The 23,807-nt window shown below is 37.2% G+C and overlaps 1 protein-coding gene across 50 annotated transcripts in view; it reads left to right on the plus strand.

Moving 5' to 3' along the window:
- Positions 1-23,807, plus strand: part of MLLT10 (MLLT10 histone lysine methyltransferase DOT1L cofactor) — a 245,921-nt gene that overhangs the window by 183,929 nt on the left and 38,185 nt on the right. For 20 of the 50 annotated variants that reach the window (XR_013519576.1, XR_013519573.1, XR_013519578.1 and 17 more), the window contains 2 exons: positions 508-552; positions 1,401-1,433. The exons of 2 other annotated variants lie outside the window; for them this stretch is intronic. Coding sequence is in view for 38 of the 48 variants with exons in the window: in XM_017974090.4 (XP_017829579.3) it covers positions 508-552; positions 1,401-1,433 (78 nt within the window). In the remaining 10 variants the exon portion in view is untranslated. Of the gene's footprint in view, positions 1-507; positions 553-1,400; positions 1,434-7,963; positions 8,018-23,807 lie in introns of all 50 variants that reach the window. 28 more of the 50 variants (XR_013519574.1, XR_004745526.3, XM_035306915.3 and 25 more) reach the window with 2 other exon arrangements.

The raw sequence follows: 23,807 nt of genomic DNA on the forward strand, positions 1-23,807 counted from the left end.
AAATACAAAAATTAGTTGGGCACGGTAGCATGCACCTGTAGTCCCAGCTATTTGGGAGGCTGAGGTGGGAGGATCACTTGAACCCAGGAGGCAGAGGTTGCAGTGAGCCAACCAGTGAACTCCATCCTGAGTCACAGAGTGAGACTTGTCTCAAAAAAAAAAAGATCTAAAACATATTAGTGTATCATGTTGCTAATCATACTTCCTCCCATTAATGAAGCCTTTTATTCTCAGACACTTGTTACATAAATTCAATTGTAAGTCTTTATGTCTTTTCCTTACTCTGTAAACGCATTCCTATTAAGACTCGTGAAAATTCTATCACATTTGGTCCACTTACCCCTCACATCCCAGTTACTAGCTTATAATTTTTGTTTTTGAAGTTCTGCTTGGCCTACTTACCTACACTTTTAGGTGACTTTCCCTCCATTTTCTGGCTTTTTTTTTTTTTTTTTTTGAGTCATTGGCAATTTCTTCACTGATTTCCTTTTTCCTCCTTCTTAACAGAAATTTCCATGCAGTATCGTCATGATGGAGCTTGTCCAACAACTAGTAAGTTGTCAGACTGGGTTCATAACCCAGGCTTTTTGACTCCTATTCTAGTGCTCTTTCTAGTATGTTATGCCACCTCTGAACCTCTAAATTTTAATTTTTCCAAGTGCAAGCTTTTCTTAATTGAATAGATATTTTTCTCCTGCAAAGATAACATTCTGCTTTGTCTTATTGTGGATCCATATTACAGTCAAATTATGGACGAATTTTAATTATTGTTGGTCTTTTAATTTGGTGCTGCCATTGCAGAATTGTGACTTCTCCTTGTTGAAATAATGTTTTTTTTGTTTTTTTTTAGCATTTTGTTTTCTATTCTTAATATAATTTTCCAATATTTGTATATTTGCACCAGGTGGCTTTCTAGATTAGTTCTCTACATGTGTTAAGGCTTTCTTATACTGAACCTGAGGAAATTAGAATATTTGATAGGGTTAGATGATATAATGAAGTTTTTCTTTATAACAAATATTGTTAAGTATGCACTACGGCAAATTTACCTATATAGAATTGCATCCTATAGTGACTCACTTTTAGCAAGACATTACAGTGACATAATTGTCTTTTAAAAAGTGATTTGAAATATATATTTATTACTAAGGAAATTGTCATGACAGTATATCTAACATATTATCTCAGTTTAGTTGGTAATATGTTAGCAAGTGGAATACAATATTTAAAAGTTTATATGGTGTAAAAACAGAGCCAAGCTTGCAGTTTTAATGATTCAAACAATGATACATGATAGACATACTGAAATTTTATTATACTAATTCAGTCTATGCCTATGTATTTCTTTTGTGTGTTTGAGAATGATCTTAACCTGAAGTCCTTTTTTCCTTACTTAAAAGCGTTCTCAGAGTTGCTGAATGCAATACACAATGGTAAGTTTTATTAGAATCTTCTCTAGTGGTTCGTTTATCACAAAGGTTGCATTTTGTAGAGAATCTCAATTGAAAGCTAGCATGTTCTGTTGATTAGATGAAATCCAGTGCTGCAGTGAGTCAATTGTTGAGCACCTTAGTGAAAAATTTTTGTAGTTTGCCAATAAGAGGATGATAGGTCAATATGGTTCATAAGTTTGGCTTTGTTGTTTCTTTTTAAGGCAAAATGATAATAGTGTTTTAAGTTTCTGAAAGTCTTTTTACTTTTATAAATAGTTTTTCTGGTTCTTTTGAGCTTTCTCTTACTTGTGCAGGTAATAATTGGTACCTACCTGAAGAATTTGCTTGGAATATGAGTTTTATTTTTTTAGAATTTGGGTTTGTTAATATGTAGAATACTTTTATTATTTTACCCCTGTATTCCATATAATGAATAAAATGGAAGATAGGCTTTTAAATTACATCCAGTTTGGGACCAGGTTGTTTTAGTTTGTTTTTATTTTTTTGGAGATGAAGTCTCGCTCTGTCACCCAGGCTGGAGTGCAGTGGTGCAATCTCAGCTCACTGCAACCTCCACCTCCCAGGTTCAAGCAATTCTCCTTCCTCAGCCTCCCAAGTAGCTGGGATTACAGGCATGCACCACCGCATCCGACTAATTTTTTGTGTCTTTAGTAGAGACGGGGTTTCACCATGCTGGGCAAGTTGGTCTTGAACTCCTGACTTTGTGATCCACCCACCTCAGCCTCCCAAAATGCTGGGATTAACAGGCGTGAGCCACTGCGCCCTGCTGGGTCCAGGCTTTTTACAGTGGAGTTGTATTTTTTGCTGCATTGGGTTGTGAAATCACCATATAAAGCAAATACTATCATTTTTTACTTTTGCAACGTAATTATAATGAAGATTATTCTTGCAAAAAATGTTTGAGGCTTTCTTCAGTTTCCCCCAAGAACCTTCCTTATTCCTTTGATGTTCAAAAATTCTTATTTTGAGGCTAGTGTCAACTTTGTTGATTTTCAGTTACTAACTGATCTCTTTTGTTCAAGACTGTTTATGTGATTCCAGGCAGATTTTAATTAACTTCATGAAATCTTGCATATTTTGCTAATACAGTGTAATTAGCAGTTTTGTTTGGATTTTATTGTCAGATGTGTACAGTAGCTGTACACGTTAGCCAACAAGAGACTAATGGCATAGTGAGTAGGCATAGACACTACTGTTGCTTTTAGAGGGTGGGTTGTTAGGGTGGGAAGCTTATTCTATAAGTTACTATTTTATTCATTAGTAGATTTATAATTCTTGCCTCTCTATGCAACCTGTGCCTGCAGAAGCTTAGATAATGAATACTCTGGATAACAAGGAGTCCCTCAATACAGGGAATCTACAGGGAAAAGGGATTGGCAGCATCCTTGAAAATAAAATAAACATGTTACTGTTCTTTGGTAGAGCATTATAAAAGCTGACGATGCATCTTCAGTTTGCGTAGGTAAATTTAGAATTGTTCTTTAATTCTTCAATCCTAAACATCTTTAGAAAGTATATTTAGGATTAAAAGAAAGTAGACATCCTGGGGAGCAATGTAACGGATTTATATTTTTCATTGAAAGTACAGGTGTAGGATTGACACCTAGTGAATGATGTTCAGCCTGTGGGCAATTCGGGGAGAGTCTCAGACTTCATTGGAAAAATTGTTACTGTGTTTTCTCTGCTAGCTTTTCTTTCTCTTTATTTTTCTTTAAAGAGAGAAACAGAGAGAGAGAGAAAGTGTCTGTGCGTGTGTGTGTGTGTCTGTGTGTGTGTGTGTGTGTTTGTGTGAGTGAGAGAGAGAGAGAGAATTTGAGTTTCACTCTTGTTGCCCAAGTTGGAGTGTAATGGCATGATATTGGCTCACTGTGTGTGTGTGTGTCTGAGATGTTTTGCTCACTGTGTGAGTGCGTGTACGTGTGTGTGTGTGTGTGTGTGTGTGTGTTTGAGATGGAGTTTCACTCTTGCTGCCCATCCTGGAGTGTAATGGTGTGATAATTGGCTCACCGCAACCTCCATCTCCCGTGTTCAGGTGATTCTCTTGCCTCAGCCTCCCAAGTAGCTGGAATTAAAGGCATATGCCACCATGCCTGGCTTATTTTTTATTTTATTTTATTTTATTTTATTTTATTTTATTTTATTTTATTTTATTTTATTTTATTTTATGTAGAGATGGAGTTTCTCCATGTTGGTCAGGCTGGTTTTGAATTCCTGATCTCAGGTGATCCACCCACCTTGGCCTCCCAAAGTGCTGGGATTACAGGTGTGAGCCACCGCTCCCAGCCTGTTTGTTTTTTGAGACAGTGTCTTGCTCTGTCTCCCAAGCTGGGGTACAGTGGTGTGATCATAGCTTGCTGCAATTTTGAACTCTCAGGCTCAATTGTTCCATCTCAGCCTCCCAAAGGAGGCTGTGATAATAAGCATGAGCCACCATCCCTGGCCAAGTGTTAACATAACACATAATCTTACGTTTTGTAGGGGTGTTCAGTAAATTCACCTTGTTGTACCCCCAGTTTGGAGAACTTTTTCATCTTGTAAAACTGAAACTCTGTTGCCACAGAATGATGGGTACTTGGTAGCCATTAAACAACACTTCACATTTCCTCCATCTCCAAATTCTGGTACAACTCTGAGCACACATCCTAGTCTTGTTCCTTATTTTATTAAGGAGCCTTTCAGTCTTTTACTATTACGTATGATGTTAGCTATGGGTTTTCCATGGATTTCTTTCATCAGGTTGAGGACTTTTGATTACCGACTCGATCTTTTTGCCTTAGGTTTATTCAGATTTTCTGTTTGTCCTTGTGTCAGTTTTTGTAGTAGTATGTTTATCAGATTTTGCCCATTTCATCTGCTCTAATTAGTTGGCATACTGTTATTGATAGTATTAGCTTATCGTTTTTATTTTGGAAAGGTTGGTGGTAATAACTCCTTTTTATCTGATTTTAGTCATATGAGTCTTTTATTTTTTTCTTCATCAGTATAGCAGAAAGTTTGTCAGTTTTGTTCAGTTGTTTCAAAGAACCGATTTCTGACTTAGCTTATTTTCTGTGTCATTTTTTTATTCTCTATTTTGTTTATCTCTGCTCTGATGTTTATTGTTTTCTTGCTTCTGGTTGCTTGGGGCTTAGTTGACTCGTTTCTAGTTTTGTCTTTTTCTTCCCTTCCCTTTTCCCTCTTCCTGTTTCCCTTTCTGTCATTCAGGCTGCAGTGCAGTGGTGCCATTTCAGCTCACTACAACTTCTGCCTCCTGGGTTCAAGTGATTCTTGTGCTTCAAACTGGCTATTTTTTTTTTTTTTTCCTGTTTTGTATTTTTATTAGAGGCAGGGTTTCACCATATTGGCCAGGCTGGTCTTGAATTCCTGACTTCAAGTGATCTTCCCACGTTGGACTCCCAAAGTGCTGGGATTACAGGTGTGAGCCACTGTGCCCAGCCATACTCTTTTCTAGTTACTTAAAATGGATGGTTGGATTATTGATTGAACTCTTTTATCTTTATGAATGTAGTCCTTTACAGCTATACATTTTTAGTTTTTTTCCTCTTTATATTTTCAGAAGCAGGATCTTGCTTTCTTACCAGACTGTCATGCAGTGGCCTGATCATAGGTCATTTCAACCTTCAACTCCTGGACACACGGATCCTCCTACCTCAGCCCCCTGAGTAGATAGGACTATAGGCATGTGCCAGCATGCCTGGCTAATACATTTCTTTCTGAGATTATGTCCGTCTTTTATGATTTATTTGATTAGTCCTTGATTGTTTTTCTCACAATATTTTCTCCTTGACTCTTTTACTTTTTGTCCTACACTGTTGCTGAGGCTGTAGTGCAGTGGTGTGATCTCATCTCACTGCGGCCTCTGCCTCCTGGGTTCAAGCAATTCTCCTCCCTCAGCCTCCCAAATAGTTGGGAATATAGGCATGAGCCCACGCCCAGCTAACGTTTTTTTGTATTTTTTTTTTTAGTAGAGACAGAGTTTCACCATGTTGGCTAGGATAGTCTCGATCTCCTGACCTCGTTATCCAACAGCCTTGGCCTCCCAAAGTGCTGGGATTACAGGTGTGAGCCACTGTGCCCAGCCCCAATTCTCTGATTCTTTAACATATATTTCAAATGTTCTGGATCAGTTCAGAGGGAACATGTGTATTCCAAACTACAGAATGAAATCTGTTACTCTTAACCACTTGAGGTACGCATCTTTGCTAATTTCCCTCCCCTAAAAACTTCAGTTTTAACATGCTGATAAAGCTAATTTTATAGGCTGTGAGTAGCTTCAATATGGCACTTCCTTCTTGAGTCTGTCTTACTGGTTTTTTATTTATTTTTTTTGAGACAGAGTCTTGCTGTCTCGCCAGACTGAAGTGCAGTGGTGCAGTCTTGGCTCACTGCAACCTCTGTCTCCTGAGTTCAGATAATCCTTTATGTCCTGGTTAGTTGCTTTGGGGAAATAAGTATACTGCAAATGATAAATATGCTTCACATGAGTCTTCCCTTTGAGAAGATACATTCTAAAAGGAAAAGAAATACGTACATATGTATGTATGTATACATATGTATGTAATAATTTCAAGGGATGTACTTATAACTTTTAGAAGATACATTCTAAAAGGAAAAGAAATACGTACATATGTATGTATGTATACATATGTATGTAATAATTTCAAGGGATGTACTTATAACTTTTAGAAGATACATTCTAAAAGGAAAAGAAATACGTACATATGTATGTATGTATACATATGTATGTAATAATTTCAGGGGATGTACTTATAACTTCTTTAATTCAGTAGGAGTTCAAGGCCCGGGAAAATTGCTTTCAGCTGAGGGAATGAGATATCCAGATAATGTAACATTTGACCTGATGCTTAAAGAATGTGTAAAATTTAGTTATTTGGAGATACAGGGATCAGAGCTAGAATCTTAGTCTGAGGTATGTACAGTTAGCATGAACGGTGGCACAGAATGAGAATATATAGGCTGTGTAAAGTAATATATATGTGTATATATATATGATATGTGTGGGTGTTTTATATATATGTGTATATATATACACACACACATACATGTTATATATATGTGTATATATATATATTTTAAGGCATGTTTTACCTCCAAGATACTGATATTTTATATGAAAAATAACAACATTAGCTATTGTCCAAGGAGCTGAAAGCAGTTGGTGTTGAGTTGGGGAAAAAAGATGATCAAACCTGTTCTTGAGGCTGTTTCAGCTGGTGGTAGCATATAAAAATATTGAAAAGAGCTAATGCTGAAACAGAGTAACCCAAGAGTTTTTTTAAATAATCTAGCCAAATTTGTTGATGGCCTGAATCAGGATCTGGGAAGTCAAACTGATGTGTATTACCCAAGAAAACTTGGGTAATACATGTGTATTACCCAAGAAAACTGCTAATGACAGTAGCTGGGGAGGAGGAGTGTTCATTTACTAACACGATATTTAGGTAGAGATGTTTAGCACAGAAACGAATAGAGTTTGGGCACCAAAGAGAATTGAAACTAGGCCACTTAGGGGGTGCTGACTGAAACTCTGAGACTGGTATAGGCTGAGAAATGTGGATAGAGAACACAGAGGTTCAATCAGGTTTATTTTAAAATAGGGAAGTCTTATTATGTAGAAAGGAGATAAAGGTTTAAGATATAAGGAGTGATATTTGATAGTTCAGGAATCTGGAGCAGATGAGAAAAGATGAAGTGAGCATGTAGAAAAATTTAAGTTTGAAGAAGACAGGGAATCACTGTGGAAACACTCATTGTCAGAGGAACTGCCACCAAACCAAATTAGTTTTCTAAAACCTTCTTAATTTAAATTAACGAATTTAAAAATTAGTAGACATTTAAAAAATAGATTCTCCCATGGCCAAGCGTAGTGGCTCACGCCTATAATCCAAGCACTTCGGAGGCCAAGACGGGCGGATCACCTGAGGTTGGGAGTTCAAGATCAGCCTGACCAACATGGTGAAACCCCATCTTTTTAAAAAAAAAAAGAAAGAGAAAAAAAGTAGATTTCCCCCCAGAAGAACTGATTCAGGTATGTGTAATAACCTGAATGTGTTTATAAAAGCATTTTCCTTTTAGTTTACTTCAGAATAGTGCTTTAATGATTAAGAATATTAAATAATACTTCAATATGTAAAGATTATGTGTCTGACTTATTTTATTTTAAATTCTCAATGTTGCCTGAGAAGTGCTCTCTCTCCCTCCTCTTGTATTTTTTGTCCAAAATACCTCTATCCTGGAGTTACTATTTGTGCCTGCCTGTCATCCTTTTCTCTGCCTATTCCTTACTATTACATAAATCACCAAGTGCTGCCTTCTGAACATTTTTTCTAATTTACTAATTTGAGGCTTTCTAGACATGACTTTTATATTTATTTTTTCTTTATTGTTTTTCAAGGCCCATCTTTTCTTCCACGTGACTACTGTGTTGGTTCAGGTCTTTATCATCTCTTGCACAGATGATTCTAATAGCCTCTTTTTACTTTTGTCAGTATACCTAGAGTTGATCAAATGGGCTGACTCAAGCCAAAATCTCAGAAATGAAGGTAAGGAAGCATGTCATTTAACATTTTTGATTAAAAAAAAACTTAACTGCCAAGAATGCCAAACATTCCTTGTATTATTCTTCCTGTTAGTAATCTTGGGAAAACAAATTATAATTGGAAAGTGCTTGTTTAGTGAATCGGACTTGAGAATAAAGGCAGTTCAATCATGTTTAAATATTATCATCATCTTGATAACACTTTTTTCCTCTCTGAATAATGCATTTGGCTACTCCTTTCACATTAACTTCTGGTTCTGCATTTGCAGAAACTGTGTCCCAATTGCCTTCATTAAACCTGGAGTTGTAGACCATGTCCTTGGTGGGCTGTTTCTATAGATGGCTGATATTACATGTTTCACACTCAGAGAATCATTTTATTTCAGGATCTCTTGATAAATATATGGATATATATCTCTGGATATATGTATGTGCCCATTCCTGACAGAATATATGTTTATATAATATGAATATAAAGAATAGTATGTTTATATAATAACAGCTAAGTATTTGGACTTAATGCTTTTCATATTTTTTTCCATCATGCATGCATTAGGAGCAACTAATATTTTTATTTCAAAAGTGTATTTGAAAGCTTATAGCTTTGGCATAGGAAACTAAAAAACTGTATTTCGTGTTAGCAATAATAGAAAATCTGATTTTTTACTTAGATCAGGTCTTTTATGGAACTACAGAAAGAAAACAAATCAGCATAATAAAAGACATGAGGGAAGATAATAGTAATTTGAAATAAAATATTAGAAAGAAATCTTACATATTCAACTGTGTTTTGTAATAGTCAAAGCAAAGAACACAGTAAAGGGGATAAGAACACAGTGGATACAGCCAAGGACAGAATAATAAATGGGTAAATGAGATGAAGAAAATTTCCTAGAAAGAAGGAAAGTACCAAGACTGTGGTACCAGGAACTTAACAGACTGGGTGTGGTGGCTCACGCCTATAATTCCAGCACTTTGGGAGGCTGAGGCAGGCAGATCACTTGAGGTCAGGAGTTCAAGACCAGTGTGGCCAACATGGTAAAACCTCATGTCTACAAAAAATACCAAGAAAAAAAAAAGCCAGGTGGGGTGGTACACATCTGTAATCCAGGTACTTTCAAGGCTGAAGCATGAGAATTGTTTGAACCTGGGAGGCGGAGGCTGCAGTGACCTGAGATGGTGCTACTACACTCTAGCCTGGGCAACAGATGAGACCGTTTCAGAAAAATGAAAAATAAAAGGACTTAATAATAGAAGTGGCTTCCATTCTACGCAAGTGTACAAAATATGAAAAGACTAGACATACAGAGGTACTTACCATAGCAAAAAGTTGCAAGTACTGGGGATCGACAAAATTATCACAGTGGTTGTATTATTATTATTATTATTATTATTTATTTATTTATTTATTTTGTTGTCAGTGTCTCACTTTGTTGCCAGGCTGGTTTCAAATCCCTGGCTTCACATCCTTAGCCTCCCAAAGTGCTGGGATTGCAAGTGTGAGCCACCACACCTGGCCTATTAAGAATTTTTTTTCCTACTGGGCGTGGTGGCTCACGCCTATAATTCCAACACTTTGGGAGGCCTAGGCAGGTGGATCACAAGATCAAGAGATCGAGACCATCCTGGTCGACATGGTGAAATCCTGTCTCTACTAAAAATACAAAAATGAGCCGGGCATGGTGGTGCATGCCTGTAGTCCCAGCTACTCGGGAGGCTGAGGCAGGAGAATTGCTTGAACCCGGGAGGTGGAGATTGCAGTGAGCCAAGATCGTGCCATTGCACTCCATCCTGGGTAGCAAGAGCAAAACTCTGTCCCAAAATAAAACAACAACAACAACAACTTTTTTTTCTTTTTGAGACAGAGTCTTGCTCAGTCCAGGTTGGAGTGCAGTGATGCCATCATAGTTCACTGTAGTCGCAGTTTCTTGGGCGCAGGCAGTCCTCCTGCCTCAGCCTCTTGAATAGCTGGGAATATAGGCACACACCACTACACCTAATAATTTTTTTATTTTTGTTTTTAGTAGAGATAAGATTTTACTTAACGAGATCTTATTATGTTGCACAGGCCGATCTCCAACTACTGAGCTCAAGCGATCCTCCTGCCTCACTTCCTAAAGTGCTGGGATTATAGGCATTAGCCGCCACACTGGGCCGTAGTAGTTATATTAAAATCAGTGGTTCAAGAGTATTGTTTTCTTATCTCTGTTTTCTAAAATTGAATGTGGTCGTTTTGTAATGTTTTCATTTAAAACAAAAAATATGAAATTCAAATTGTGTTAATAACCGCCATATGTGATAAGATTATTTTCTTCATTTTAATTGATACTTTTCCCCCCACTAAATCTTTCTTTTAATCCTTTTAAAGAAACAGAAACTGGGTGGGGCGGCTCAAGCATGTAATCCCAGCATTTTGGGAGGCCAAGGCTGGTGGATCATGAGGTCAGGAGATCAAGGCCATCTTGGCTAACACATAAAAGGCCATGTTTACTAAAAAGTCAAAAAATTAGCTGTGTGTGGTTGCATCTGCCTGTAATCCCAGCTACTTGGGAGGCTGAAGCAGGAGAATTGCTTGAACCTTGGAGGCAGAGGTTGCAGTGAGCTGAGATCGCGACACTGCACTGCAGTGAAACAGAGTGAGACTCTGTTTCAAAAAAGGAAAAAATAAACTGAAAAGGAATCACTGTGTAGTGTAGTATGATGCTTCTCATTTAGGCTTATGATTTTACTCACTTAGGTGTGTCTCATCTCTTCTTAGTTGAAGTACTCACTTCATTAACCTGATGATTGATATTTTTATACTTTATTTGAGCCTAGTGGTTTTTTTTTTCTTTTTTTAAGAGATTGGGTTTCTCCATGTTGGCCAGGCTGGTCTCTGAACTCCTGACCTCAGGTGATCCGCCCACCTTGGCCTTCCAAAGTGCTGGGATTACAGGCGAGAGCCACCGCGCCCGGCCTAGCCTAGTGTTTCTAGAGAAAATCACACCATGTAAAATTTCATATCATTCATTGATTGATAACAGTTGTAACTAACATTTAAATTACTTTGCAACGTTAATATACTTCTCTAGGAAACTTTTTGCTATGACTGTTTAATATATATATTTTTGACTTCTCATACTCTTCCTTCGCTTTCCCTATACTCAACTTATTAGATGCCTTTCCCAGGGTGGGGGGCAATCTTGTCATTTTAGTTTCCTCACCTTCCTTTTTTCACCATCTCTTATGTTTTCATTAATCATGCTCTTAGTATCTCTTGAAAACAACCCCGTCCCCACAAAAAACTCCAAATTTATTTTAACTCATTTCCTGTTTGTGTGCCTACCCCTCAAACCATTCTACCAGCACACACTCCTTAAAGATCATTTGTTTGTTTTTGTGATACATCTGTGTATTTCTTAAGTTTTCCTTGGACTTCTTGTGCTTCCTAGTTGAGATAATTCTTGCTTTTCACCAATTCCCTACACAGTCTTAGCCATTATATTTCAAAATACAACATCTTACCATTCTTTCCATTCTTTCTTCTGGAAGTTTTTTTTTGTTGTTGTTGTTAGGCATATTTGGACTTGAATTCTGCCCTTAATGTTCTTTAAGCTTTTTTAATTTCCATTTTTAACGTCCCTCTTTTATATCTGGATAATTTCTTTAGATTTCTGTTGTTGTTTACTAATCATCTCTTTAGCTCTGTTTAATTTATTCTTTCATTAGACTGAGGGAAGAATTTTAGTGAACATGTTCTTTTAAACTTTATGAATTCTTTGAAGTCCCTTTTAAAATGAACCTGGTTTGGTTTTCTCTTTCTTTTTTAAAGAAGAACTGGTTTATTTTTTTTTAATTTTTATTTTTTTCTCAGTCTTCTCATTACACAAGAGAACTATGTAGTTTTTTCCCCACATCTGAAAATATTTTTATTTTGAAACAATCTCAAACTCATGGAAAAATAGCAAGTATAGCAGAGGGAACTTTATTTTTCTAAGCCATTTGGGAATAAGTTGCACACAGTATCGCATCAGTACTGAATACTTACATATTTCCTCTAAACAAGGACATTGTCCTACAGTATCACAGTATAACTATTAAGAACAGGAAAGAAAACACTGCTGTTACTATCATCTAGTCTTCAAAAGCCATTCAAGTTTTGACAGTTGTCGTAATGTTTTTGGAGATCACAGGCTAGTTATTTTGGTGTTATTTTTCATTACTAAATTCCGATTATGTTTTGGGAGGCAGGAATTTTAGAGAAATGATCTTTGCAGTGCATATTATCAACGACACATAATTCACGTTTTCTTTCCCCCCTTTACAATGAGTAATTTTTTTGTGGAATAAATTGTGACACTATGTATGTAACATCCCTATTCCTCATCAGATTTTCAGTTTATATCAGTATGTGTTTAAGGATTCCTATGGTCTATAATTTATTACTCAGGATTTATTGTGATGCTCAAAATTGTTCAGGTTAGCCAGTGGGAGCTCCTTTGAGCGGGCTTCTGTTATTTTGACATATCCCTGTTATTCTTTGAATGCTTCCTTACTTTCTGGCACTGCAAGTACGTTAATTTTCCATTGGTGACATAACAAATTATCAGAAATTTAGCAGCTTAAAACCACATACATTCATTAGCTTTTATTTATCATATTTTACCAGTAGAAGTTTGGGTTGGCTGGGTTCTCTGCTTAGTGTTTCCAAGGCTGAAATCCAGGTGCTCGCTGGGCTCTTTTCAGGAGGCTTGGGAAGAAACCCTTAGCTCTTAGAGGCTTTTTTAAAGACCTTGCACATGTCTTTACAGCTTCAAGACAGCAAAGATAAGTTTAATCCTTCTCACACTTAGAATCTGTCTGACTTCCCCTTCTGCTGCATCTTTCACTTTCTTTTCTGCCATATCTTTCACTGACTTTCTACCTTCCTCCTTTTTTTCTCCCCCGCCAGATAGAGTCATCCTCTGTTGCCCAAGTCCGGAGTGTAACGGCCCGATCTCAGCTCACTGCAACCTCTGCCTCCTGGATTCAAGGGATTCTCATGTTTCAGCCTCCCAAGTAGCTGGGATTAACAGGCGTGCACCATCACGCCTGGCTAACTTTTATATTTTTAATAGAGATGGGGTTTTGCCATGTTGGCTAGGCTCATCTTAAACTCCTGACCTCAAGTAAGCCACTGTACCCAGCTCCTCTTCTGCTTTCAAAGGCTTGTGTGATTACATTGGACCCAATAATCAGGAGACGGGAAACACCAACCTGTCTTTAGAATTCTGCTTACCACAGCAAGGTGTTCTGTGTCCCTCTTTATTATGGAGAGTGTTATTTTCTCACATTTAAAAAATGCATCCTCTTAGGTTCTTAATCATTTAAAATATTTATCTTATAGTCTTTATTTGCCCTTTCTAATTTCAAAGGTTCTTGGAGGGCAGTCTAAATGTTTGTGTCTGCAAATTTGTCATCATGGGGATTAGTTCCTTCCATATTTCCTTATATTGGATTGTGAACTTATGCTTTATCCTGGGTTGATGATATATCCCTTCAGAGAAGTATGTGTTTGCTTCACCACCTTGTCCCTTCTTATATTAATTTAATGTTTGGGATTTATCAAACCAAAATTTATTTGAACACCAGACTATGTAGCTATAAATTCAGACTTTCTACCTCCTATCCAGAGCATAGACCAATTTGGACAAACGTTATATTTTCTCCCTATGCTGTGGTTTTTGGGTGATTTTTGTGTGTGGGGTTTTTTTTTTTTTTAAAGTGGTCTACCCTTCCACTGAAAGTGTAGCCTTTTGACGGTCTCAGCCATATAAACAGGATCTGAATTTCATCCTTCCATCCATCCATTAGAGGCTTGAGGTCTCATTTCTTTTCCTTTTGGGCGTTAACACCCAAGTTCATACATTATTGAGGTAGGCCGACTCTGCTAAGGCAGCCTGTTTGATCTTTCAGTTTTATTGTTTATTTTTCGATTATTTATTTATTTATTTTGAGCTTTAGGTTTTCAAGTTTCCTTTTTATTTTTCACCCATAGACATTTCCTTAGTTTCTTGTGGACTCAGGTATTTGTTTTTAGGTAAAATTTTTTCCCCTATGACACAGCCCTCAGGAGATCCTGAGAACATGTGCCCTCATTTTTAGGTAATTAGGAAGGGTTTGGGGTTGTCTGATCTGCCTTATTGCTAGAAACAAATTCTCCTATTGATTGATTTTTTTCAAACCACTTCGTAGTGACCTCTACAAATACCACTCCAGTCAGGTCAGGAATGGCTTTCACATTGCCAAGGCCGTGGATATTTTTAGTCATCCTCTTAGATGACCTTTATGCAGATTTTTCTGTGTCTAGGAGCTTCTGTTGGAAACAGCTTCTATTTTTAATATGACTTTAAAGTTTTTTGCTTTTGAAACATTATACTTAGCATGGGTGTCCAACTCTTCTGACAGTTTCTTTTTAGTTTCTGGTGGCTTCCCTTTATCTGAATTTAGTATTGAAATTCCTTGAGCCTTTGCTTTTCTCACTCCATAAATCTGGCCAGAATTTGGTACTTAAAATCTTTTGTCTAAAATATTACAATAGCTACTTAAGTGATCTCCCTAACTCCACTCTGTTGTCTTTTAGGGCATCATCCATACTGTAGCCAAAGTGATCTCATAAAAATATAATTCTAATCATGCCACTCTCCTGGTTAAAATGCTTTAATGTCTTTCCATTAGGTTGACATTTAAAGGTTCTTTATGGTCTATAAGACTCTACACGAGTTGACTTCTTAGATTCATTTTTGAGCATCTTCTTTGCTTATACCATATAGTATACTGTTCTATCAGAGTTGCTAATTATATAATCCACAGAAGTGAATTCTGTCCAATTTAAGCAAAATATATATATGGTGTGTACAGTTAATTTAGAGATTTGAAAGAAATAGGCCAGGCATGTTGGCTCACACCTATAATTGCAGCACTTTGGGAGACTGAGGCAGGCAGATCACCTAAGGTCAAGAGTTCAAGACCAGCCTGGCCAACATGGCAAAACCCTGTCTCTACTAAAAATACAAAAATTAGCTGGGCATGATGGTGGGCACCTGTAATCCCAGTTACTCAGGAGGCTGAGACAGGGAGAATTGCTTGAACCTGGAAGGCGGAGGCTGCAGTGAGCCGAGATCATACCACTGTACTCCAGCCTGGGTGATAGAGCAAGACTCTGTCTCAGGAAAAAAAAAAAAAAAAAAAAGAAATAAGGATAGTTTTAAGGGTTAGGTAAACAGGAATTAGTCAGTAGGCCTCTAGTTTTATTACCGTTGGATTAACTTGGATCTGGCTGTTTTCTGCCCTTTTGAGTATGTGTTCAAGATTTAAATTTTCAAGAGAGACAGTTTGATTGTCTTGGTATGGGTTATATGTTTACCTATGGGCCAAAAGGGTATGAAATGTAGTAGGGGTGCTTGCCTGATAGAAAATAGGATGCTGGTTGGAAAGTAAATGGGAAGGAATTCTGAGTAGGTAAAAAGTACAGAAATTGTCTCTAGGGACTTCTTTTTAGTTGATGTGTCACGTCCTCAGAGAGGACTGCTAATTTTAGTAGTTACTCCCTAAATTCTGTCATAACACGTTGTACTTCATCATAATGCTAACATTTGTATGATTATTTATTGAATATTTCTTTCACATTACTTTAAGTTTCATGAATACAAGGTTGGCGTCTGTTTAGTTGTTTATAATATGTTGGCATCTAGTATTTTGTCTAGGCATAAAAGGCACTTAGGTTTTGTAAAATGAAGTTAACTATGCAAAATCCAATTGATTTAATCAATAAAAAGATGTTACAGCGTTTAAAAGGACTTTATAATGAAATAGACAAATATGCATATTAAAAGTAAAAACAATTAAAATTTCTATATTTAGTCTATATGCAGTTGTACAGAAACAAAACCATAAACTGTGTACTAAAAAGTTTGAAAATATACCAAAATATCAGCAATGTTGCCAGGCAAAGTGGCTCACACCTGTAATCCCAGCACTTTGGGAGGCTGAGGTGGGCAGATAACAAGACCAGCCTGGCCAACATGGTGAAACACTGTATCTACTAAAAATACAAACGTTAGCCAGGCGTGGTGGCAGGTGACTGTAATCCCAGCTACTTGGGAGGTTGAGGTGGGAGAGTCGCTTGAACCCGGGAGGTGGAGGTTGCGGTAAGCCGAGATCGTGCCATTTCACTCTAGTCTGGGTGACAAGAGCAAGACTCTCTTAAAAAAAAAAAAGTTTATAGATGATGTTTTCCCCCCACTTTTGCATGTATTTTAAATTTTAAAAATGTGTATATGTTCAATTTTATAGATCATGTCAAGAAGCAATACATAATGAGTAAAAACGTTCATCTTTAATAAAGCAAAAATAGAGCAACCCATGAAATAGTTAATGCTTGTGTAAAGAGATTTAGGAACAGCATATTCCATTGAAATGGCTGAGAGTCTCAGGAAAGGAAAGGCCTAACTTAAATTTTATTTTACCATTTCTGAGTAATGAATGGATTAATTGTATGGAGATAATATTTTACAGTCTAGAAAGGGAAAACCAAAGATAAAGACTATTGTATTTATTCTGTAGTTGACAAAAGGAAAGAGAAGACTAACAACAGAAGTGTTTCTATCATTGTATCTATTATCCTGTTTATTTTAAAGGTGCTTGCTTATTTACAGTTTTTTCTTTTATTGAGACGTAATAATTTACCTATTTATGGGGTACATATGAGTATTTATTATACGGATAGAATGTATACTGAGCAAGTCAGGGCATATGGAGTATCCATCACCTTGAATATTTATCATTTCTGTGTGTGGGTAACATTTCTAGTCTTCTCATTGAAATATTCTGTGTATTGTTGCTAACAGTCACCCTAGCCTCCTATTGAACATTAAAACTTATTTCTTCCATCTAACTGTATATTTGTACACATTCAACGACATCTCTTCATTTCTCTCCCCTACCCTCACACTCTTCCTAGCCTCTGGTATCTGTTACTCTGTTCTCTGTCTCCATGACATCCAGTTTTTCAGGTCTTACATATAAGTTGAGCACATGTGGTATTTGTCTTTCTGTGCTTGGCTTATTTCACTTAACATAATGATCTCTGGTTTCATCAGTGTTATTGCAAATAACATGATTTCATTCTTTCTTATGGCCAAATAGTATTCCATTGTGTATATATACCGCACTTTATCCATTTGTCCATTTAAATACACTTAGGTTGATTCTGTATCTTTGCTTTTGTGAATAATGCTGTGATAAACATGTGAGTGCAGGTAATCCTTTGATACAGTCATTTCTTTTACCTTGGTTTAAATACCCAATATTGGGATTACTGGATCATATTATTTTTAGTTTTATAGATAAATATTCATACCATTTTATATAGTGGTTGTACTAATTTTACATTCCTACCAACAGCGTATGTGTTTCTTTTTCTCCATATTCTCAGCAGTATCTGTCACTTTTTGCCTTTTTATTCAGAGCCATTCTAACCGGAGTAAGATGATATCTCATTGGGTTTTCATTTGCATTCCCCTGATGATTAGTTATGTTGAACATTTTTTCATGTACATGTTGTCCATTTGTCTTTTTTTTTTGTTTTGAGATGGAGTCTCACTCTGTTGCCTAGGCTGGAGTGTAGTGGCATGATCTCGGCTCACTGCAAGCTCCACCTCCCAGGTTCAAGCAATCCTCCTGCCTCAGCCTCCCTAGTAGCTGGGATTACAGGCACGCACCACCATGCCTGGCTAATTTTTGTATTTTTAATAGAGACAGGGTTTCACATTGTTGGCCATGCTGATCTCATATTCCCTTCCTAAGTTGATCCACCCGCTTCAGCTTCTGAAAGTGCTGGGATTACAGACATGAGCCACCTTGCCCAGCATTTGTGTCATCTTTGGAGAAATATCTGTTCATGTCTTTTGTCCACTTGTTAATGGGATCATTTTTTGTTTTTTAACTGTAGAGTTGTTTGATTTCCTTGTGTATTCTGGATGTTAGTCTGTTGTCAGTTGACTACTTTGCAGATATTTTCTCCTATTTGATTTGTCTCATTCCTCTGTTGATTATGTCTTTTGCTGTGCAGAAGCATTTTAGTTTAATATAGTCCCATTTTGTCTATTTCTGATTTTGATGTTTTAGCCATAAAATCTTTGCTTAGACCAATGTCCTGAAGTGTTTTCCCTATGTTTTCTTCGAGTAGTTTTATACTTTCAGGTCTTAGGTTTAAGTCTGTAATCCATCTTGGGTTGACTTTTGTGTATGGTGAGAAATGGTGTACAGTTCCATTTTTTGCGTATGGATTTCCAATTTTTTCCCAGCACCATTTATTGAAGAGGATATCGTTTCCCCAGTGTATGTACTTGGTGCTGTTGTCAAAAATCAGTTGGCTACAAAAAAGTGGGTTTATTACTGAGTTTTCTATTGTTTCATTGGTATATGTTTTTATACCAATACCATGATGTTTTGATTACTATAGCCTTGTAATATATTTTGAAGTGAGATAGTGTAATGACTCCAGCTTTGTTCTTTTTGCTGACGATTACTACAGGTATTCTGGCTCTTTCTTGGCTTCATACAAATGTTAGAATTGTTTTTTCTATTTCTATGAAAAATGATGATGTTATTTTGATAGGGACTGCATTGCATCTGTAGATTGATTTTGGCAGTGTGGTCATTTTAATGATACTAACTCTTCCAATCTGTGAACATGGGATGTCTTTAAATTTGTGTATGTCTTTTTCAGTTTCTTTCATCAGTGTTTTGTAATTTTCCTTATAAAGATCTTTCATCTCCTTGGTTCAATGTATTGTTGGTTTTTTTGTTTGTTTTGTTTTGTTTTTAAACACTATTATAAATAGTATTGCTGCCTTGATTTCTTTTTTGGCTGTTTAGTTATTGATGTATAGAAACAACACTGGTTTTTATATGTTAATTTTGTATCCTCCAAATTTACTGAATTTGTTTATCAGTTCCTATAGTCTTTTGGTGGAGTATTTAGGTTTTTCTGTATGTGAGATGATCATGTCATCTGCAAAGTAGAGAATTTGACTTCCATTTGGAGGTCAACTTGGATGCCTGTTATTTATTTCTGTTGCCAGATTGCACTGGTTAGAATTGTTGTCATTATGTTGAATAAGAGTTGTGAAGGTGGGCATTCCTGCATTGTTTTAGGTCAGTATAATGTTAGTTGTGAGTTTGTCATATGGCCTTTATTATTTTGTAGAATGGTCCTTGTGTGCCTAGTTTGTTGAGAGTTTTTAATATGAAGCAATGTTGAATTTTATTAGATGCTTTTTCTGCATCTATGAGATGATCATTTGGGTTTTGTCCTTCATTCTGTTGATGTGATGTATATTATGTTAAACCATCCTTGGATTCCAAGTGTAAATCCCACTGGATCATGGTGTATTACCTTTTGATGTCTTGTTGAATTTGGTTTGCTAGCATTTTGTCCGGGATTTTTGCATCTATGTTTATTAGGGATATTGGTCTGTAGTTTCCTTTTTTGTTGTTGTATCCTTGTCTGGTCAGGGCCTTGTAGAATGAGTTAGGGAGAATTCACTTTTCTTGAATTTTTGGGATAGTTTGAGGAAGACTGGTATTTCTTCCTTTTTATACATTTGGTAGAATTCAGCATTGAATCTATCCAGTCCTGGGCTTTTTATTTGGTTGGGAGACATTTTACTACTGATTCAGTCTTGTTACTCGTTGTTGTTCTTTTCAGGCTTTCAATTTAACCTGATTCAGTCTTGGTAGGTTGTATGTTTTTTTGGGATTTATTCATTTTCTCTAGATTTTCCCATTTGTCAGCATTCATAATATTCTCTGCTGTCTTTTGTATTTCTGTGGTATCAGTTGTAGTGTCTCTTTTTTCAATTTTGATTTTGCTGATTTGGGTATTAGCTTTTTTTGCCTAAAATAGCTAGCAGTTTATCAGTTTCGTTTACCTTTTCGAAGAACCAGTTTTTCATTTCACTGATTTTTTTGGGGGGGAGGGGGGAGGGGGGAGGGTGGTCTCTATTTTTGTCTAATCTTCATTATATTTTCTGCTAATTTTGGGTTTGTTTTTTTCTAGTTCCTTGAGGTGCATCATTAGATTGTTTATTCACAGTCTTACAACTTTTTTGATGTAGATGTTTACTGCTATAAACTTCTTAATGCTGTTTTTGCCGTATCCCATAGGATTTGGCATGTTGTATTTCCATTTCTGTTTTAAGAAATTCTTTTAATTTCCATGTTAATTTCTCATTGGCATGATAGTGGATTGTGTTATTTAATTTTTTTTTTTTTAAGGTGGAGTCTTGCTCTGTCACCCAGGCTGGAGTACAGTAGTGTTATCTTTGCTCACTGCAAACTCCACCTCCCAGATTCAAGTGATTCTCCTGCCTCAACCTCCCAAGTAGCTGGGACTATAGGTATGCACCACCATGCCTGGCTAATTTTTTTGTATTCTTAATAGAAATGAGTTTCACCATGTCAGCCAGCTTGGTCTTGAACTCCTGACCTCAGGCAATCCACCTGCCTTGCCTCCCAAAGTACTGGGGTTATAGGCATGAGCACTGGGCCTGGCCATGTTACTTAATTTTCATATATTTGTATAGTTTCTAAGTTCTTCTTTGTGCTGATTTTTAATCTTATTTTCATTGTGAATTAAGAAGATACTTGATATGATTTTGATTTTAAAAGATTTGTTTTGTGGCCTGACATGTGGTCTATCCTGGGGAATGTTCCATGTGCTGATGAGAGCAGTTGTTGGATAGAATGTTTCGTAAATGTCTGTTAGGTCCATTTGTTCTAAAATCTAGTTGGAATCCAGTGTTTATATTTTGATTTTTTGTGCCAGTGATCTATCTCATGTTGAGAGTGGGGTGTAGAAGTCTTCCACTATTATTGTAATAGAGTTTATCCTTCTTTCTAGGTTTAGTAGTACTTGCTTTCTGAATCTGAGTTTTCTGGTGTTTGGTGTATATATATTTAGAATTGTTATATCCTCTTGCTGGATTTATCCCTTTGTCGTTATATAATAACCTTATCTTTTTTACAGTTTTTTTTTTCTTAAAGCCTCTTTTGTCTGATGTAAGTACAGCTACTCCTGTTTACTTCCTTTGGTTTCCCTTTGCATAAAATATCTTTTTTCATACCTTTACTTTCCATTTGTGTGCATTCTTACTGGTGAAGTATGTAGTAAGTAGGTGGATCTTGTTTTTTAATTCATTCACCCAATTGATATCTTGTAATCCATTTATATGTAAGGTCATTATTGATATGTGAAGTTTTGTTTTTTTCATATTGTTAATTGTTTTCTGGTTGTTTTTGTATATTCTTTCTTATTTTTTGTCATTATGGTTTTGTGGTTTTCTGTAGTGGTACTGTGAGTCCTTTCTCTTCTTCCCTTGTATATGTGCTTTACCTCAGAGTGAGTTTTGTAGTTCCGTATGTTTTCATGGTGGCAAATGTTATCCTTTTGCTTCCAGGTTTAGAACTCCCTTGAGCATTTTGTGTATGGTGGTCTAATGGTGATGAATTTCCGCAGCTTTTGCTTGTATGGAGAAGACTTTATTTCTCCTTCATTTATGAAGGATGATTTTGCTGGATATAATATCCTTGGCTGGAAGATTTTTTCTTTCAGAACTTTTGAATATACCATCCTCTGTCTCTTGGCTGTAAGGTTTTGCTGAGAAATCTGTTAGTTTGATGGGGGTTCCTTTATAGGTGATTGGATGCCTTTCTCTTGTTTTTAGAGTTTTTTCGTCTTTGTCTTTAAACAATTTGAGTAAAATGTCCTGTACAGAAGACCTTTTTACATTGTTTCTAGGGATCTCAGAGCCTCCTATATCTGGATGTCTATATCTCTTGCTAGACCTGGCAAGTTTTAATCTATATTTTGTTGAATTGGTTTTCCATATTATTGGAATATTTGTTCGCTTTATCTTGACTGGGTTATTTCAAAAGACTGGCTTCAAGTTACGAATTTCTTCTGCTTGATCTAGTCTGTTGTTGAAGCTTCTGAATACATTTTGGATTTCATTCGATGGATTTTTTTTTTTTTTTTTGATGGAATGTTGCTTTGTCACCCAGGCTAAAGTGACCTCGGCTCACTGTAGCCTCTGCCTCCTAGGTTCAAGTTATTCTCCTGCTTCAGCCTCCTTAGTAGCTGTGATTACAGGCATAGTACCACAACACCTGGCTAATTTTTGTGTTTTTAGTAGAGACGAGGTTTTGCCATATTGACCAGCCTGGTCTTGCACTGCTGGAGTCAAGTGATCTGCTTGCATTGGTTTCCTAAAGTGCTGGGATTACAGGTGTGAGACACCACGTCCCACCTCTGTCTCTGTTTTGTTTTTTAAAATTATCTATCTATCTATCTATCTATCTTTGGTTAATTTATTATTTATGTCCTGAATAACCATTCCGATTTCTTTGTATTTTCAGAATTATTTTGTATCTCACACAGCTTCTTTAGTATTAAAATTTTGAATTTTTTCCCAGTATTTTGTAAAACTGTTTTTAATGGTATCTCTTGCTGTGAAATTATTGTGTGCCCTTTGGAAGTGTCCTTTTTTTTTTTTTTTTTGCTTTGCTTTTTAATGTTTCCTATGTATGTTGAGATCTGTGCATCTGATGTGATAATAGCTTCTCCCAACTTTTTGAATTTGCTTTCCTGAGAAGTTTTTCCTGAAGATATATCTATGGTGTTGGTTGGGTAGGGAACTGTAGTTTTGATTTTGGATGTGTGCAGTCATGTAATCTCTGGATGATTTATTTGGCTTAAATAGTATCAGTGGTGTCTATGACTTTTTTCAGTGGTTTAGGGTGCAATTATTAGTTCAGGCAGTGGTGAGGTTTTGCTGGGGATTAGGATGCCAAGTAGACCCGCCTTTGCACCTCAGTGGTGGAACAAGCATGCCTAACCTTGGGCCCAGTGTGGCATATGCTGGTAATGGTGCTAGTGGGTCCAGGTAGGCTGATTCTTGTGTCTCCAGGTAGAGGCCCGTTCTTCCTCTGATGCCAGTAGTGGCAGCAGCTGGCTTTGCAGGTTGGAGAGTTCTCACGTCTGTGGCCAGCCATTGTGGTGTGTGTCGACAGTGGCTGTGGTGGGACAACCCTCTGGATCCCAGGAAGAGTGCATTTGTATTGGTGGTGGCTACAGTGGGCTGGGCAGACCAGTCTCCAGACTCACAGATGATACATGCAGATAGGTGCCAGCTGTGGCAGTAGCAGCAGGGTGAATAGGCTTAACCTCTGATCCCCAGGACAAGTGTTCAGGTGCTGTGATGTCAGATTGGGCTGGGCAATCCCCTGTACTCCAGACTTGTCTGCTCTGACATGGGATGAGGGTGGGGCAAAGCTGGGTTGCTGGGCTTGTCCTCAGGCTCCCTGATGGTCTGTGCAGGCACCAGTGATGGTAGGCAGGGGCAGGGTGATCCCCACGTCCCTAGCAGAATGCTCAGGTCATAGGGGCAGCATTGGTCACACTGCTGCCCTGCCACTGGAGAACCCAGGGCCATGTTAGTGGACGCAAGTGTAGGCCAGCAGATGGGGAACCCTCATGCATGAGCCCTAGCAGTGGTATCCCACATCTCAGCCTTGTGTGCAATAGCCCATGCTTAGCTCATTCATGCCTCCACCCTGGGAGTGGCAGCTGATGTATCTCTTGGCCCCAATCCTAGCACTGCTGGACCCCAGGACAGTGCATAGTTGGTTGAGGGCAACTGTAAGATGGTGCCTTGCTGTAGTTGTTTAGGTCTTAAAACATGTATGGGATATAGCACAAGCGTCCTCCCTGT

The sequence above is a fragment of the Callithrix jacchus genome, chromosome 7, assembly GCF_049354715.1.
Source record: "Callithrix jacchus isolate 240 chromosome 7, calJac240_pri, whole genome shotgun sequence".
Classification (NCBI taxonomy): Eukaryota; Metazoa; Chordata; class Mammalia; order Primates; family Cebidae; genus Callithrix; species Callithrix jacchus.